Source organism: Myotis lucifugus, unplaced genomic scaffold (genome assembly GCF_000147115.1).
Source record: "Myotis lucifugus unplaced genomic scaffold, Myoluc2.0 scaffold_2, whole genome shotgun sequence".
In the NCBI taxonomy this organism is placed as follows: Eukaryota; Metazoa; Chordata; class Mammalia; order Chiroptera; family Vespertilionidae; genus Myotis; species Myotis lucifugus.
Genome location: NW_005871050.1, coordinates 1733102 through 1753678, shown reverse-complemented (window position 1 = coordinate 1753678; position 20577 = coordinate 1733102). Strand labels below are relative to the sequence as shown.

Here is a 20577-nt window from a genome sequence, read left to right as displayed (position 1 = left end):
AATGGATTTATGTCCCATACTCTTATGATACAGTTCATATATAGAGATCTTAATACGCTTTTACCTCTATACAAATGGCATAGATATTTTGGTATAATTTCTTGGATTCCTGAATTTTGGATTTAATGAAATCTATATAATGCCAGCTAAGAAAATTATATCATATTAAACAAAAAATTCAAAGAAGTTGTGCAAATGGCACCTATATTGAAGATTAGTTAGTTATACATAGGAAAAAGGGCTAGTCTGCATGTTTATAAAGCCACTCAAAAACTGACTTAAGTCACCATCCAACGATGCATAACAATACTTCAGGAAATAATAAAAGACACTCAATGAGGCATGGGTGGTTAAAAGAAAATAAAACTCCAAACCAACTAATTATCAATCTTCTTTCAGCATGCTTTTTTATATCAGCATTTAGCCAGTACAATAACCTACCACAGAACCAATCAAATATTACTATGGTTCCAATTTTAAAACTAAAGTAATTCACAATTATTCTGACAAAAATGGCAAATACTACCCCCTCTCAAATGGATGACTGACCATACAAAAAGACCACTATATAAACGCTTCTTGAAACTAGACCACCAACTTATATCATACACAAAAATAAACTCAAGAAGGATAAAGGACTTAAATATAAGACGGGAAACCATAAAAATAGTAGAGGAATCCACAGGCAGCAAAATCTCAGACATATGCTGAAACCATTTCTTCGCCAATACTGCTCCTAGAGCAATGGAAACTAAGGAGAAAATAAACAAATGGGACTACATCAAAATAAAAAGCTTCTGCACAGCAAAAGAAACCATCAACAAAACAACAAGAAAGCCCACTGCATGGGAGAACATATTTGCCACTGTTATCTCCGATAAGGGTTTAATCTCCAACATTTACAGGGAACTCATACAACTTAACAAAAGGAAGATGAACAACCCAATCAAAAAATGGGCAACGGACCTAAATAGATACTTTTCAAAAGAAGACATAAGGAAGGCCAAGAGACATATGAAAATATGCTCAAAGTCATTAATTACCTGAGAGATGCAAATCAAAACGACAATGCGGCACCATTTCACACCTGTCAGAATGGCTATCATCAACAAATCAACAAATGACAAGTGCTGGAGAGGATGAGGAGAAAAAGGAACGCTCATGCACTGCTGGTGGGAAAGCAGACTGGTGCAGCCACTATGGAAGACAGTATGGAGGTTCCTCAAAAAACTAAAAATGGAACTCCCATTTGACCCAGTGATCCCACTTCTAGGAACATATCCCAAGAACCTAGAAATACCAATCAGAAAGGATATATGCACCCCTATGTTCATAGCAGCATAATTTACCATAGCTAAGATTTGGAAACAGCCTAAGTGCCCATCAGCAGATGAGTAGATTGAAAAACTGTGGTACATCTACACAATGGAATACTATGCTGTGGTAAAAAAGAAGGAGTTCTTACCATTTGCAACAGCATGGATGGAACTGTAGAGCATTATGCTAAGTGAAATAAGCCAGTCAGAGAAAAATAAATATCACATGATCTCACTCATTTATGGAATATAATGAACAACATAAACTGATGAACAAAAACAGATCCAGAGACAGAGAAGCACTGATCAGACTGTCAAACCTCAGAGGGAAGGTAGGGGAGGGTGGGGGTAAGGGGGAGAGATCAACCAAAGGACTTGTATGCATGCATATAAGCCTAACCCAGTGGTCGGCAAACTCATTAGTCAACAGAGCCAAATATCAACAGTACAACGATTGAAATTTCTTTTGAGAGCCAAATTTTTTAAACTTAAACTATATAGGTAGGTACATTGTTATTAACTTAATTAGGGTACTCCTAAGGCTTAGGAAGAGCCACACTCAAGGAACCAAAGAGCTGCATGTGGCTCGCGAGCCGCAATTTGCCGACCATGGGCTAACCGATGGACACAAACAACAGGGGGAGTGAGGGCATGAGTGGGGGGTCGGGGGGGGGGTAATGGGGGGATAAGGACACAAATGTAATACCTTAATCAATAAAGAAATTTAAAAAAATAAAATGTAAAACAAAAAAATAAAATAAAAATAAATACTTCTCTGTTTAGCATAAAAACTGTAAAATATTCTAACAAAAATGCTAAATAAAACAACAGGTAAACCCGACCATTTAGGTATGTAATCAAACAATTTAAACCCTGTTTGCATAGCTACTTGTCTGAATAGTAGCACAATTGGAGGAAAAAAGCAATGATGGTAAACTTCAAAATATCTGCCATCATATAACCTCCTGTACTGGCTCATTGGATTTCTGCCATTTTATGGGATATGTTTACTACTAAAATGAGAACAGGGATTATTAGGCACCTGAACCAGGAGATCCTGCACTGTTCAACCTCAAGTATAGATCTTAGCACTTAGAGGCTAATTAAAATTTCAGAGAGTACTAATAAACTTGTGGAAGCAATTGCACTTCATTTCCATTTTGGCTCTCCACAACTGCCCCACCCTGACTGAGGTGTCTCAACTGTCCAAAAGAAAAGTAACTGGGTCTGAAATAAATCTAGTCCAGAATTGTTTCAAAAACATCTGGAATTCTTATATTTCTTTACTATTATTGTTCCTTGCCTACTTTCTTGCATCTTTTGAATGTTTTGAGAGTGTTTAATTACAAAAATAACTACTATTACTATCCAGACAGCTTGTAGCAAAAACAACTGCCACTCTTTGCCCATGTCCTGGTGCAAGCCCTAAGAGGCAGAGCCCTTACCTACTGACAGCAAGAACAAAAATCAACAGGTGAAAATTACCAGAACATGCTATAGATAACAAAAAACAACAAAACAAAATATCTCCCCTGATGCTGAAAACTCCAGCAGTCTCACCAAGGCTTCAGAAGTTTGAGACAGCATTTCAAGAGGATCTATACCAGGGGTGGGCAAACTTTTTGACTCGAGGGCCACAATGGGTTCTTAAACTGGACCGGAGGGCCGGAACAAAAGCATGGATGGAGTGTTTGTGTGAACTAATATAAATTCAAAGTAAACATCATTACATAAAAGGGTACGGTCTTTTTTTTTTTTAGTTTTATTCATTTCAAACGGGCCGGATCCGGCCCGCGGGCCGTAGTTTGCCCATGGCTGATCTATACTAATAAAAGGGTAATATGCTAATTAGACCAGGAGACCTCCTGGATGATCTTCTGGATGTCCTTCCGGACAAAGCTGTGGCTGCGAGGGCCGAGGCAAGCCGCCAAGGCTGGGAGGGCCCATCACAGAGTGCCTGTGGGCAACAATTGATCTCAGAGCACAGGCCAGGTGGGCAGGGCCTCCCTGTGGGTGGGAATGAATTGGGGAGCCCAGGCCAGGTGGAGCGGTCCTCCCTGTGGGCAGCAATTGATCACAGAGCCAAGGCCAGGTAGAAAGGGCCTCCCTCTGCTCTGCCATTGATCCCAGAGCTCCAGCAGTGTGGGCAGGGATCAATGGTGAGCCCAGGTCTGGTGGGAAGGGCCTCCCTCTGTGGGGCATCGATCTGGAGGCCCCATGATCCATCGCCCCACAGAGGGAGGCCCAGGCCTCAGGCCAGTGACACTGTGATGGGTGGGTGGGGCCTGCTAGCTATCTCCCCACAGAGGAAGGCCCAGACCAGCCAAGCGATGGCACCCTATGTCTTTTGCCTGCAGAGGGAGTCAACCGCTGGCAGAGTAGGGGTGGCGCTGCACAGATGGCAAGCAGTGGCAGCCTCAGGGGTGGGGCCAGCTTCTGGCAGCCTTGGGAAGGAAAGCCCCAATAGGCCCCTTCCCCTGCCAGCCCTGCCCCCTATTGCCCCCCACCCCCACTCCTGACCCTGACAGTAGGGAGGAGGTACTGTTTTACCCACAGCATCTACAGGAATTGCTGCAAATTTACTTCTAGGTGGAAGAACCTTTCATTCCCAATTTAAATTACCAATTCCATTAAATGAAACTTCAATTTCTAGACTCGATATAAAGAGTGAGATTGCTAAAACCATTAAAAAGGCAAAACTTCTCATTATTGATGAATGCACCATGGCATCCAGTCATGCTATAAACGCTATAGACAGATTACTAAGAGAAATTATGAATTTGAATGTTGCATTTGGTGGGAAAGTTCTCCTTCTTGGAGGGGATTTTCAACAATGTCTTAGTATTATGCCACATGCTATGCGATCAGCCATAGTACAAACGAGTTTAAAGTACTGTAATGTTTGGGGATGTTTCAGAAAGTTGTCTCTTAAAACAAATATGAGATCAGAGGATTCTGCTTATAGTAGACTAGAGGCCCAGTGGACAAAAATTTGTGCACTTGGCGGGGGGGGTCCCTCAGCCCGGCTTGTGCCCTCTCGCAGTCTGGGACCCCTCGGGGGATGACCACCTGCTGGCTTAGGCCTGCTCCCCGGGGATTGGGCCTAAGATGGCAATCAGACATCCCTCTGGCAGCCTGGCAGCCCTCAGGGGATGTCCACTTGCCAGTGGGGAGCAGACCTAAGCTGCAGTCAGACATCCTTAGCTCTGCTGAGGAGGCAGGAGAGGCTCCCACCACCACTGTACTGGCAGCCATCAGCCTGGCTTGTGGCTGAGCAGAGCTCCCCCATGTGAGAGCACACTGACCACCAGAGGGCAGCTCCTGCATTGAGCATCTGCCCCCTGGTGGTCAGTGTGTGTCATAGTGACGAGTCACTCCCAGTCATTCTGCTGTTAGGGTCAATTTGGTCCACTATTAGTGAATAAAAGGATAAAATGAGGGAAGGGGAAAAAGCTTCCACCTCAAAATCTGGAAAGAAGGAATACCAAAAGAGCTTCCAAATCACATAAAATAAAATGCTGCACTGTGTGTCTTGGATGTGGACAGAAATCAGGCAGATGTCCAGAGCAAAGAAAAACACTAAGCAAAACCACCCATCATGGTTCTGTTGACCTCTATTCTCAAGGTTAATTACTGGTTTGAATATAGTCTCACATCTAGGTCAAAGACACTCACTAGTAGTTAAAGTGTTTCCCAAGCCTATTATTTTATGTGAAGTTTAAGAATTTTTAGATTCAAATATCCTTGTGACATGCAAGTGCTTTGGTTTATTGATAGTCATACTGAAAACAAAAATTTTGTTTGAGGAAATAACTATTTAGGAATAGAGGAATATAAAGAAACACAATGATTAGGCTAAGTTACTTCCATTATTGGTCAGGATATTAGGAATGCAAATGTAATAAGCAACTTTATTAAAAATGCTTTTTATCCACTTACTGTCCCTAGTGTTAACCACTCATCTAAAAATCCTTCTAATCAGAGAGAAGTGGCATGTGTCTAACAGGGATCTCAGAGTAAGAGATGATAAGGGTCAAAACCTTGCTCCATTTCTTTAGCAGTCATGCAAATTCACTGATAGAAAATGGTAATTCCATTCTGGAGAAATGAACACTTGATATTCCTCAAAATATCAGTTGTTAATATATCTTGCACGTTATAGCTCCAAGAAGTTGTATCAATGGATCAGCATTGCTTCTCTTCGCTGTGTCTACTGCTGCAGCATGTAATCATAGAAAATGGAGAATAAGATTTCCCTGTGTCACTGTCCAAATATGTGAGGTAAACTCATATACTTAAAGCTTTGGTTGGGTGAATCCGCTGTAAGCCACCTGTGTTACACAAGTGGGAGACTTTTTTAGAGTCACATATTTATAAAACTTTTAAAGGACTTCAACTTAGATCATTTCTTAATATACTTACAACCCGCTTATTCACTGTATTCAATTTTACCTTCCTATGACATATAAACATGGTCTTAATGTGATCTGTTGAAGATTGTGGTTCTAAACATCCAATATACAGTGGGGCCTTGACTTACGAGTTTAATTCATTCCGTGATGGAGCTCGTAACTCAAATTACTCGTATGTCAAATCTTAAAGTGAATGAGTGAGACACGTGATGCTGGGCTGATGTTGTGGCGTTCACTGTGACGTTCGCTGTGCCAACTAGCGGTGGGGTATCTGAAGCTGGCTCGTAACCCGAATTTTAGCTCGCAACTCAAAGCAAAAAATCGGCCAAGAAACGGCTCGTATCTCGAAAAACTCGTTAGTCGGGACACTCGTAAGTCAAGGCCCCATTGTATATTGTTCAATAAAACTGGTACATTTCCATAATGATGCATGCTCACTCACCCTCAAACACAAAGGCATTCAAATTATTTTCCTATGTGGAGTTTTCAGCAGTGAGTTCTGGACTAAAAATAGCACTGCATGGCTGCAGAAATCAGGGAGAAACAGTTTATCCCTATCCTTCCTGTAGTATAGGGGTGGGGAACCTTTTTTCTGCCAAAGGCCATTTGGATATTTATAACATTATTCGCCATATAAAATTATTAACTTAAAAATTAGCCTGCTATATTTGGTCAAACATTTAATTAACTCACCCCTAATGTCTTGGCAGGGCCAGACCAAATGATTCTGAGAGCCTTATAGGGACCGTGGGCGAGATGTTCCCCATCCCTGCTATAGTAGATCAACTATTAACAATTAGGACTCTGAACATAAGATGAGTCTCCTGATGTATACTGTAAACTCCAGCCTTTGTCAGTATAGATCATGGTGACTACTATTTGGGGTGCCTAGTCACCTTGTGGATGTTCTACATATATCTTGTAATTGATTGGTTGACAAAGTTCCTGAACCCTTTTATGCCCCAGTTTCTCTGGGAGTTTAGATGGGTGACTGGGCTCTCTGAGACTAGAGGAAAGAAGAGAGTTATCAGGAAATCTTTCCTTTAAGGGATATAACACAGTATGGAAGCGCTCAGCTTCAGGTCTCCCCTAGGCTTCTGGGCAAATAGCCTACAAAGAGGCTCTTTCATTAACATTTGTACTGCAATGAATCATAATTATGATGTGGGCAGGGACTAGGGAATGTTTTTTACAATATTTGTGAGAATTTTTTAATCAGACAAGCAACAAAACATTTTTGTTATTGTAGCCTTGCTGATTTTGTGGCAGCTTATAGCAATAGATTTGTTATGAACAGGCATTTTTGTTACAATATTTGCTATATACAATCAAGTTTTACCTTTTGGAATCTCATTTCTGAAAGCTGTCACTGTCATTTTCTGGTGTTTCATTGACAATTATGAAAGTATTATGGAATGATTCATACTCTCCTCCTGGTAAGCATTTTTCATCCTCTATATTATAGCAGCCTGCATTCTAACACCTTGGAATTGGTTATTTACACTTGACTTTTCCAAATGTCCATAATAATTTTTTTTCTCGGGTAAAAATGGACATTGTCTCTAATTCTGGCTACTTGTGTTAATGCTGAGCCAGAATTCCTATACATACCTAAGGAAGGCAATATTATATTTTATAGCTGCTAGCTATATCTATCTAAGAAATCAACTGAGGCTTTCCCAGTAGTTCCAATTCCAGGACTGCCAAAAGCAGTTAGCAGAAGAGTATCTGATGAATAACTTAATCAAAATGTTAATATAGACTTGTTATCTATTCACACATTCAACCTGGGCAAAACATATTAAATGTATTAGTCAGGGTTTTGCCAATTATTAACCTTGGTTCCAGCTATTATAATGATCAAAGTAATGCTTTCATTTAAAGTTTCCCTATTCAGCAGTCATAGTTCCCTTTAAGCAGTGTAACCACTTTACTTTGTTACATAATCTTAAAATGTTAACACTTGAGAGGATCCATGAAAGTTTATAATTGGGTCCATTAGCTTATTTTAAATATTCAAAAGGCCTGACAGAAATAATATAATTTGCCTTCATTGTTTATTATATATATATATCTGTATTAATTATTTTAATATTTATTAAAAAGCTATTTTTTTACTGGGCATTATTCTATGACTAAGGGCAGGTAAAGAAACTCAAATTAGTTACTGTTTAATGAGTATAGGATTTTTTAGGTAAACTATTTTATAACACAACTTTAATAGAAAAAAAAGGCAATAAGAAATAAGGTCTTGATGGTTTCTGTGGATTAAAATTATACAAATATTTAAGGTTTCTGTTTCCTTTGTTGATTTTCTGTCTGGAGAGTCTATCTATTAATGTGAATGGGGTATTAAAATCTCCTACTATGACTGCATTACTGCCGATCTCTCCCTTTATGTCCATCAAGATATGCTTTAGATCAGGGGTCCTCAAACTACGGCCCGCGGGCCACACGCAAATACAAATATTGTATTTGTTCCCGTTTTGTTTTTTTACTTCAAAATAAGATATGTTCAGTGTGCATAGGAATTTGTTCATAGTTTTTTTTAAAACTATAGTCCGGCCCTCCAACGGTCTGAGGGACAGTGAACTGGTCCCCTGTTTAAAAAGTTTGAGGACCCCTGCTTAGATATTTAGGTGCTCCTATCTCGGGTGCATAAATGTTACATGAGCTGTATCTTGTTGGATTTCTCCCTTTATCATCATGTAGTGTCCTTCTTTTCTCTCTTACTATAGCATTTGTTTAAAACAGACTCTTAGATACAGAGAAAAGGCTGACAGCTGTCAGAGGGGAGGGGGTTGGAGGAGGGCTGGGTGAAAAAGGTGAAGGGATTAAGCAAAACAAACAAACAAAAACAACCCACAATCTCATAGACAGACAACTGTATGGGAATTACCAGAGGGAAAGGGGGACTAAGAGAGGTAGGAGAGAGTAAAGGAAGGATAAATGGCGATGAAATGTGATGACTTTGGGTGGTGAACACAGAGTACAATATACAGATGATGTATTGTATAATTGTATACCTGAAACCTATATAATTTTATTAACCAATGTCACCCCAATAAATTCAATAAAAAATACACTGCAGCATTGTAAATAAAGCTATTAATAAAACAAAAATATAATTATGCAAACAAGAAGGGAGGAACTAAAAACAATGTTTGCACCAAGACATGAGATTCACTGGATAATTATATAAAATATAACCATAAGTCTTATTTATTTTCTCTGTTTTATAAAGCTATTAAGCATTACCAAATATGTCTATAGAGCAATCTCCAAAGGTATTTCATATTCAGTATAGGATATATATTTAAAACAGAATTATTTTAGGAATTCCAATATAACTCTTACCGTAATAGCAACAGAGCGATAAATACAAGATTGGTTTCTTCCATTTGTCTTTCATGTATGTGTGTTGTATATGTGTCTGTGTGTGTGTGTGTGCATGTGTGTCTGTGCATTATGCATTACCTTTTTACATCTGGCTTTACTTGATTAATTTCTCCTTCATTGTTCTTGCTAATTATTTTTTGCTTTAGCTCTAAGAGAATGTCTTTTTTTTCCTACAAATATGAATTTCACTTCTAAGTTAAAGCCGTAAGGCACTCTATTAAATATGTGCCCCATGACCTCTCATTTGGATTATATTTTAGCTTGGCCTCAAAAACATTATATGGAGCCAATCTTACACTATTTAGCTACAACTACTATTGTGTCCTTGATTTCTGAGAAAGTACCATCCTTAGTCATTCTTCCCCCTATGAAACCAGACCTTCACCCTGAATAATTTACCAGTTTGGGTTATTTTTTTTTACAGCGACCATAGAGAGAAGGTACTTGACTTTGAAGGTACAACCAATCAGATTTATCTGATTTCATATTCAAATAATTCCAAGCTAAATTTTCTTCCACATTTGAAGGAAACTTCCATTAACTGCAAAAAGAACTAAGTATGTGAAGTAATCTGTGACTTGGGAAATGTATTTCAGGTTTGAAAAGTATGCTGATTCATTGGTATTCTGAATGAATATCTAAGACAAACACAGCTACTTCAGTAGATTGTTCAATACAATAATTTTAATGACTTCTAACTCAGTAGCACCAGCACAATAACTGAAAGCCTCTTTAAAAATTAAATTTAGCTCCTTGAGCTAGCAGAACCGTACATAAGCAAATAAAATGTGCTTATTTTCTCTGCTTTTCTTCCTGTGAAATAAGTTAATTTTCTTCTTTGTACTTGTTTAGTGATACCACTCAGAAATATGTATGTAAGTGTATAACTTCCCTTATAACCCATTAGTCTGAACTGAAAAATGCCCACCAAATATGTTTATCCAACAGCCACTGAAAACAAAAAAGTTTGTTAGATTTAGGCACCAAAATTGGGAACCTAAGTTTTCACAGTCAACACTTTTCTAATTTTATATTAAATAAATCAAATTCAAAATGTTTTGAATTAACTGAATATTCAAATAAGCTAAAGTTGCAAGCAGAATTTGAAATTTGTGTCTACTTGTTTAGTAGGGGATGCTATATATGATGGCTACTGGCTATAAGCAGAATCCATCCATTAAATCATTTTTATTTGATAAAGATCATTTTTTCTATATTAAATACGATAGTGCTCATGTTTGTTTTAAATCTATTTCCTTTTATAATTGACCCAAACCCACTTCCCTAAAGAACTGTGATATTTAAACCAGCACCCTCCATTTAATTCTATTAACTATATAAGCCTCTATTATAAAAACCCTAAAAGTTAAATTATATGAACTTGCTGATATACAGATCTGACATAACATTTTGAATGCTACAAATGTTTGCATTTGATTGATGAGTTCATCTAAACTTTAACATCCTTTCTATATTAGAATATAGGCTATAGCTGTGAGGTCATCACTGAAAATTAGGTCTTAAATTGTCAAATACTAAAATCAGACTTAAAATAATTACAAAAGTAAGCTTGAAGTTGATAGCTAAATGTACTGAACATCTGAGGCATCTTAAAATAAACCAATCTTCCACCCTCAGTATGAAATGAAAACATAAATCAGAACCAAATTTTAATTCACTTAGACAATATAAACTAACCTTCCATTAAATAATGGTATTTAAGCACAATGACTAGAATGCTGAATCCAGAAAATTCTTTGCTGCTGGATACTCTTTTTATGATTATTTTCCCCGTGGTAAAAACAAAACAAAACACATGTTAACTTTTCACTTCCTCAATTTAGCTATTGGTCATTTCTCAATTTATTGACTCATTATTTTACTTTTTAAAATAGGTTGGGATTCCAGGAAATATGTCTAAAAACTGGGCTCTTGGGAGCAGGATATTTATTCAAAGTGTTTCTCAATGGATTGTTTATTAGTTGCAAAAGAGAAAAAAGCAAGAAGTGCATATTGGAAAATCAGACAATATCTTGATTGGATCATCAAAATTAACATCTGATGGGAGAAGAAACCTGGTAAGTTAAGGTATGTGGTAATAATACAGTAAAGAAGGAAAATACGTCTATTTGTTCAGGTTACAAGTTTTACTGGGTCCGTATAACACAAACTGCCTCATTTCCATGGCAACAAGCTAACTCTTAGAGACCTGCTTTCTGTTCTTGCAGCTAGTTTGTTGTCATGGTCTCAGGACCATAAAACAAGGCAGTAAAATCACTCCTATTAAGTCCTATCTAGAATGGAAAAGGTTTACTTGTCAAAGGATTTCCACTTGTCCACACAATTTAGCTACACCAACCCCAACAACAACCCAAATAACACTGTGGACTCTGGAAATAGAAAACTAGTGTAGATGAAAGATAAGTAATTAGGCAGATAAAAATACTACTGCATTGTGGAACATTCAAAATCAAGAAAAAATGCTTTGGGCCTAACTTTGAACTTTTATTATCTTATTTCTAATATCTATTATTCTTATTCTATTAAAATGGATTCTAGGACAATAATATTTTCACATTTAAGACTCTTGATTTTCTATAGTTAATGTTTATTTATTTAAAGCAATTTTGAAATATGTATTATAAATAGCATTATACCTTTAAATATTTATACTATTAAGTCTTGAGGAACTCTCAAAAGCATGTGTACAACTCATTATTATTGGTAAAGAAAACCAAAAGGTATGAACAACGTTCTCTATGCACAATGAATAATAATATCCCTATAGTTCCAGAAAGACTTATTATATCATGGACAAAAGTAAATGTGTTATGAAATAATGGTTAATTATGATTCTCTGTGCCACAGATGGTTTCTCACTGCCACTTGAGCCTACATCAAGTCTGTCCCCCATGGAAACAAGAAAAAATAGGAGGGGGAAATGTGGAGTGCAATAATCCTAAGATTAATCATGGGAAGTAAATTGCTATCTCTGTAGCAATAACAACATGGAGGTATTTTTTCATTTAATGAACAAAAGGGGGGAAGATGTGGTAAAAGTATAAAATTGAATTTAAAATAAATTAAGGGTATAGAAACATAAATGAAAAGAGTAGAAAAAATAAAATAAGAAAGCACTTCCATGGATCAACATTTTCTTACATTTCAAAAAATAGTCCTTCAGAATGTAAAGGCAATTTTTTTTGCAAGAGCAGAAAAATAAGAACTGCATCAGAAATTTCTAATAAAGGATAATTTACCTATAAATTCATGGCTTATTATTTCATTGCAAGGGTTCTGAAAGCTTGAATGCTATTCAGCAATCATTTCTCTTAGCCCTAGACCAGTAGTTTTTAACCCAGGCTACATATTAGGTTCAGCTGGGTAGCTTTAGGAAATATTCATGCACAGACCCAACGCTCAGATATTCTGATAGAACTGGTTTGGGATTAGTACACTGGAATTCTTTTTAAAGGTCCTCAGGTGATTCTAATAGGTAACTATGGTTAAGAACCATTGTCTCATTAGGGATCAACACACGCTTTTTGGAAAAGGGCAGGATAGTAAATAATCTAGGCTTGTAGGCCACATAGTCTCTGTTACAACTATTAAACTCTGCTGTTATAGCACAAGAGCAGCCATAGACAATATGTAAATTAATGAGGTGACTGTGTTCCGATAAAACTTTATTTACAAAACAAGCAATAGGCCCGATTTGGCCCATTGGCCATAGTTTACTAGACTAGTTCCTGTTCTTATTCTCAAAACAAGTATTCTAAACATTCACTAATGCCATCCCTTTGTCTCTGATTTTCAGCAGATGGCCTCTCATTCTATTTCAATGGGAAAATACAGGTCATCTGGCTGGAAATCCTTCAACTTCCTCATCCATCACCTGCACACTTCCACACCTACATCTGCATCCATCCTCATATCTTTGCCTCCTGTTGTAGCAGTAAGCCTTCTTTTCAAAGTGAATCTAATCCTTTCACTTATACTCAATTCCATCACTCTTCTGGACTCCTTTGGAACCCCACTCCATAAAGAATCCCATTTCCTATGTCTTTAATTTCTCCCTCTCTACTAGTTCTTTCCCTTCTGCTAATAAATATATTCAACTGTCCTAAGCAAAGAACCACCAAAGCCTTTCACAATCCTGTGTCCTCCTCTACATACTCATCCATAGCTCCACTTGCCTTAGAAATTCTACACACACTGCCTCTACCTTCTCTTTTCCCACTCACTCCACAAGCCACTAATCTGGCTTCTGTCTCCACTGAAAGTGCTCTTGTCAAGATCACTGAAGACCTTCATATGGTATAGTATTAGTTCTCATTTTACTTCTTTTCTCTAAAGCAGTTGGCATTGTTGACTGTTTGGAAAACTCTCTTTATTTAGCTTTTGCAATACCGTGATATCTACCACAATTAGTTCTGCGACTGTTTGCCACTTCCATGCTATTATTTGCTAATATTATAAATTCTTTTTTCTTCTTATGCTACATATCCTCTGAACTATTCTCATGGCACCAACCACAACCTACATGTGATAACTCCCACTTTCTATCTCTACCTCACATCTCTTTCTCTAGCTATGGGTGGTACTCAGGTATCTTCTGTCCCAATTCTGCCATTTTTCCTTTGCTCTTCATCTTGGTTAATAACTTCACCATCAATCCAATTGCCAAAGGTGAAATTCTCCCTCTCCCTCAGGGCCCCTACCAACCTACTATTGTGCAAATTAAAAAAAAACAACCTTTTCCTGAAGATATTTTATTTCCACATGTGTAGTGAGTGGCAACCATACATATTCAACCATCCATGGTAGTCCTGTTTTCCCTCCAAATCCAATAAGTCACTAAATTCTGATGATAATTCTACCTCTAAAATATCTTCTGAATCCATCTTCTTTCAGATTTTGCTACTGCAAATGCTTTAAGGTAGACTTTTATCACCCCTCACAAAGATTACTTTTCAAAAACTTTCTCACATTTTTTTTAATTGTCCACATCAGTAGCTCCTACTTCATTTTCTTACTTTGTTTCCTCCTTAGGTTATCATCAGATTCTATTTTCTCTTTGCTAAGTGGAAGCTAACAAAACTGCACACAACATTTCAGTAGCAGATACTGTGGTTTTATGTAAGGGAATAATGATCCTTCCTCTTCCAAATGAAGCATGACATTCATTTAACTTTTTGGTCACAGGGACACAAGTTGCTGAAGTCATTCAAACAGACTATATCTTAAGAGAGTCTGGGAGCACACTTCAAATAAGATAACAAAATGGAGCACCCACTGAGGACAGTGATCAACGTGGTGAAGGGAGTCCAAACCAAGATCAATAGGAGGTGTGAAAAGAACTAAAAAAAATGTATGCTGAAAAGAAGACTAATTCTTTCCTGGAGCAGACTAATTTGGATAATTTTTCCCTATGTAAACTCCAGGATTATCAATCATACATCTTTCCTCCTTTACAAAAACACAGTTCACTTTCCTTACTAGCAATTTCTTACTTAAGATTCCTTTCCCTTAATAGAAAATTCACACAGCATCCCACATGTGCTCTCTATTGGCCTGCCCAACATGGAAAGGAATCCTGTCAATCCACAATGTTGATTCCCCTGGGAAGCCTTAGAAATGAACTCACACTGATATTTACCAGTTTATTGGAATAATGGTCAATTTCAATGGTAGGCTATACATTTTTTATTTTATTTTATTTTTTCCATCACCATTTATCCCCTCTATGGCCTCTTCAACCTCCTACAACCCCTCCCCGCATCCTCTCCTCCTCAGAGTGTTGTCCATGTCCATGAGTTATCTCTCTTTTTTTTTCTTTATTGCTCAACCTCACCCCATCCCAACTCAGAGCTGTCTGCCTGCTCTCTGTCTATGAGTCTGTCTCTATTTTGCTTGGTACTTCAGTTTGTTCATTAAATTCAACATATGAGTGAAATCATATTACTTGTTATGCTAAGTGAAAAAAGTCAGTCAGAGAAAGGTAGGCTATACATTTTTAACGTAGTTCTCTCAAGGTAATACTGAAAACCCTAATTTTCTTGAATGGGGAAAGCTGACATACTACCTAACTTAAATGACATTTTTCTCATTCTAACTTAAATATTATTTCCATTTTTAAAAAAACTGTATTGTTGCAAGATTTAAAAATGTCAACATTTCTCATCATGGCACTATAATGGTGACCACAACTCAGTTAAATTATTTCCTGGAAATTATTTCCTATGCCATCTGTTATTTATCTTCTCAAAAGTATGCCCAGTATATTCCATTTCCTTCCCATGCCAAAATACGAGTTTCAGAAAATAGTCATTTATTTTATTAAAAACCTACCTTTGCATCTGGTCCTGTTGAGGTAGTCTATTGATCTAAATGAGGTTAATTAAAATCCTTCATTATTAAATTATCTTACCTTGATGCACAAATCTGAAAAGCAAATCCCTTTCCTATTGTTTACATTAATAGCAGTGTATTAATAAACTTTGCAATAAATCAAAATCTCTTTCATTTGTAAAAAGAATAAATCCCCTGCATTTATTAAACAAGACAGTTAAAATGGCCTGATAGGAATATTGATAGTGACCAGGCTTTGAGGATTATGCAATAAATAATCTTTTATCATGGTAATATAAAATGGACTACCCAGTTTACTTAATGAATGGGCCATTTGTGGTCTTACTCTTCTCCAACCTTTCTTTCCCATCTCACAGTCTCTATATACCTAGCTTTGAAATAAATTGTGGACACATGACAGAGCAAGAGTAGTTAAAGGAAACCACTTTTGCATTTGGAGAAATAGGTTTCTAAACTCCTGGTAATAGCCTCCATCAAGGCTATCTAGTCAAAGTTTTACAAGGAGTTTAAAATATATTTAAAAAAAACGATTTTCTTAAAATATATGAAATTCAAAACAAAGATTTAAAATATTCATATATTAAGTGGCCCCCTATAATTTGTAACTAGATCTACTGATAAGAATGAAATCCTAAACCTGGTATTATGCCATTTCTTTCTATACTTAAATATTTTTTTAAAAAATGCCCTTAATTTTTAATTTGGCCCCATGTTGCCAATACTGAATTGTTATCTACAATATTTATAAATTTCTTGGAAAAAGTTCCATTTTTTACTATGTTCATTATAAATTTGCAAGAAAAAGGTAAGCACAAAATTTTTGTACGAAGAGGTTGAACTGTGCTTGATGAAATAATAGTATTTAAAATAGACATAGCAAACGTGAAATAATTGAACTGAAGATAAGAAACAGAAGCACATCTAGAACTGTTCTTTATGTCCTCGACCTGATCTGAGAAAGAAGTCTCATCAGCTTCTTGAGAAATAAACATGGATAAATATATGTTGCACTGAGCTATAGAAATGGCTTTCCCACAGGCTGCAAGGCAGGGTAGCTACATAAAGCAATAAACCAATGCCACTGTATGCAAAAATGTTCAGTGGATCCTTGATTTTACACCCAAAATGTTAGCTTCAAATGATTAATTAGTAATAAATGTAATTTTCACTGGAAGTTAATTTCTCCTTTCAAATGAGATATTTCCACCGAGAACACTCTTTCTTAATACATATGCAGCATATTTTATTTCATATCAGATAAAAACTATAACAGTCAAAGCATGGCTCAGTGAAAGACTTACCGAAGTGTACAGGTATCCCTCACTGTTCATTGCCAAATACAGCTTTGTTTGAACTCCTTGAATAGCCACCACTCGAAGTCCCACGGGGATGAGGTTAAACAGAGCTGAAATTTTTAAAAAATGTAAAAACAATGTTATATTCTGAATTCCATAGGTTTCAAAGTTTCCAAAAGCACTATCTGGGTCAGCAAAAAGAGATGTGTGCTTGGTAAGAAAATACAGATACTGTATATATTTATACACAGGCAAATATATAGGGCCTCTTCTACCCTTTAGGATACTTGACTCATAGTTGCAGTCACATAACTTGGACTATAACTACATATACTCAAACACCCTGGAAAAATGGAAGATAATTCCATAGTTTGTATAGTATTGAAGGTGGGGAATCTTAAATCTTCTGGAGTGATTCCATTACAGGAATTGATCTATACATTAAATAGCTTTATCCTCAACAGACTAACATTTTAATCTGCTCCTTAGACAACTGCTGAAATTCACAGAGGCAATTACAATCTACCACTTGGGGAAAAATTCCTAGAATCTTACGAAAGACAAGAGTCCAATTACCTCATCTAAATTATCTGTATTATTTCCATTGCAACAACCCAAAAATAAATGAAAGCTTTGAAAAAAAATGTATTTTTACTCCTGTGTTCCCAGAGTAGTATTTCTTAAAGAACAAACATTTTCCAAGATAGGGTTTAGAGGGGTCCTAGCTTTTAATCTCTAGGAGCAAAGCTTATAGGGATAAAAATAATGAACTTGATAGGTTTACTTATTTTTAATTAATTAATTACTTTTTGCAAAATAGTTGTAAGTGGGCAGCCAGCTGATGACAATGAGGTCTTCATTTCTCCATTTTAAGGTTTGACTGCGTGAAACTTACACCCATGCTCTCCTCACAATCACACACCACTCACTGGAGAAAACCAGTGGGTGTCCTCCCCCTACCAGCTGTCTACTCCCTCCTACACCCTGAATAAAAATAAAACAGTACAATTTTTAAAGCGTAGTGCATGCCACACACATCTTTTGAAAATAGTCTATGCACCTTTCTCTCAAGAGACCTAGACCAATGTTGATGATTTTTGTCTTGGGGAAGATGATAAATCTGTCTGCTATCATTTCTGTGAATAAGAATATATAAAGGAGTCATACCATGGGTAAGAACATTTTTTTCTATCTCTTGTCTTGCTGCATATAGATTCTGCTCTAGTAGATGGGGTCATATGGATGAGAAATATTAAGGAACAACTAAACATTTCTCAGTGAGCCTACAATGTATCTTTCCCTTAAAATCAGAGTGCTACCAAAGAGGAGCTAGGACATATTGTACAGTTCAAAATACAAGTGTTCCTACCACATGTCACTGATGGTACTGCATTTAATACTCATCATATTAAAGCTGTGCTCTTCTGTTATGTGAGGTAAAGGAAAGTAATTGCACAGATTGCAAGCCAGGATTTCATGCTATATTTGACAATGCAATGAACAGAAAAGAAGTCTGAGATCTTTAAGCATGTCATGTATATCTCTTTCTGTTGAGAATGCCTTGCTCAGAGTAGGTTCTCAACACCCATTTGTAGATTGATAGCAATTTGTATGGTGCAACAGGATATTATATTTTTGGAAAGTAATAAATCACAATCCCATCATATAAAAGTTCATAGTTTACGAATTCTGATATTAAAAAATAACTAAACCAAACCAAAACCTCAATATGGGTTTAGTTTAAAAGCCATACTACTAGACAACTACACCACCAACATATGTATGAATCCTAGCTTAGTCATACTAAAAGATGACAGAGTATGATAAATAAAATCCACAATTTTTTCTAGAACTTCACTTTTTACAATATTCTGAACCTCCTTAGTTCTCTTAATGCTGCTTATAACAAGTGGAGAGAGACTGATTTGATTTTCACTGTGTACCCCAGCCACTTTCTGGTGTGGGTTCTAATGGGCAGAACGCTTAAATTCCAAACATCAGATAGTAGTAGAAGGAAGAGAAGTAAAGAATAATAATTGTATCCCGAATAATGTTATTAACTATATAGTAAATATAAATTTTTCACTAGGTATCATAAACTTCTATGAAGCCTAATTCAAAAACAAAAATCATACTCAAAGAAAAAATTGAAGACAGTAGCAAACGCAGAGAATGGCTGGTCATACTACTTCAATCTTTTCTTTAGGCATTCAAGATAGATCATGAACTGGGTTGGTTTAAAATCTGTCTAAAGGACCAGTCTTTCCAGATAAAAATGCAAAGAAATTTTATTAGGAGTGAGCTTGGACAGCATAAATATTTTCTCTATGTCTCTATTTCTTTAAATCTGGATTACTTCCTCATGAACTTAAGATATTATTTTGATTAGGATAAACCTATTCTAAATGAGAAATAAATAATTGATTTAATTTGTGTATCTAAAACACATTATTAAATACCGAAATTCCATTTTCTTTAAAGTTTTGAAGAAGTTTTTAATAAGAAGTTGTTGTTTTTTGTCCTCTGTTGTGTCTACATAACAAAAATTGAACTCCTTGTACATTGCAGGGACCATTTTCTCACAGATGTGCACACAGTTGGCACTCAGGGTTTGAAATCAACAATGAGGTCATCCTTTCAGTTTGGCTAAGGTCAATTTCTCAAAGGGAGTAGTTAATAAAAATATACCCTAATGAAGGTTGGAAAAACCTGACACATTGAACTGGTAATACTACTGTAGGCTTGAAGAGAAAGTTGCCTATTCTATTAATATAGCTCTCACTGCACCCAAGGCAGATATAATAAAACTGCTGCCATGAAATGTCTATCATTTTTTTTCCTTTTCAGGGAGAAATGCATAATTTACAAGGGCTGATTTGCTCATGATGAGATTTTATTGGATGGACATTTATCATTATAATAAATCTACCTGAGGTCATCTTAAATGTATACCAAACATATGTTTTTAGAAATAAATGTATCTGGATAAACATTAACTGATCTGTTTTGGCATCATCTTGCTTACCATCTCAGAATTAAATATAAAACAAATCAAATTAAACTAAATAAGAAAAGTATGATTAAAAATACTAAAAATTAGAAAAATCTATACATATAAAAAGCCAGCGACCAGAACGCTGTAACAACCAGAACGACTGGTCACTATGACGCCCACTGCAACCAGCGAACCCGCTGATGGGGGTTGTGTGTGTGTGGCCTGCCATCCAACCTCCCGTGGCCCCTCCCCACTGCTGGCCCACCCCTGATCAGCCTCGTCCACCCCAATCAAGGGTGGGGTGCTGACCACCCCCCCGCAAAGCCCTTTCCCCAGGCCGGTGCAGCCCCTGATCACCCTCCTACCCCAATAGGGAGCGGGGCCTGCCAGCCAACCTCCTGCAGCCCCTCCTCCTGGCCGGCCCCACTCCAGATTGACCCCCACCACACCGATCAGGGACAGGGCCGCCAGCCAACTGCCTGCAGCCTCACCCCCAGGCTGGCCCTGCCCCTGATGGGCCCCCACCACCCCATCAGCCCATAGCCCCTCCCCCCAGACATCTTCACCCCCTATCGCCCCCTGCACTCTGATCAGGGGCAGGTCTGGCCGGCCAACCACCCATGGCCTCTCCCCCAGGCTGCTGGCCCCTGATTGGCCCCTCCACCCCATTTGGGGGCGGGGCCAGCCAGCCCACCACCCCCAGCCCCTCCCCCCAGCCAGCTCTGCCTCTAATCACCCCCCACACATACCAATCAGGTGGGGTTGGCCAGCCAACCTCCCACGGCCCC

The 20577-nt window shown here is 37.4% G+C and overlaps 1 protein-coding gene across 3 annotated transcripts in view; it reads right to left on the bottom strand.

Annotated features, from left to right (window-relative positions):
- Positions 1–20577, bottom strand: part of FGF13 (fibroblast growth factor 13) — a 584335-nt gene that overhangs the window by 74347 nt on the left and 489411 nt on the right. For all 3 annotated transcript variants that reach the window (XM_006082033.3, XM_014458012.2, XM_006082034.3), the window contains one exon: positions 16801–16904. In XM_006082033.3, coding sequence (XP_006082095.1) covers positions 16801–16904 — 104 coding nt within the window. The remainder of the gene's footprint in view (positions 1–16800; positions 16905–20577) is intronic.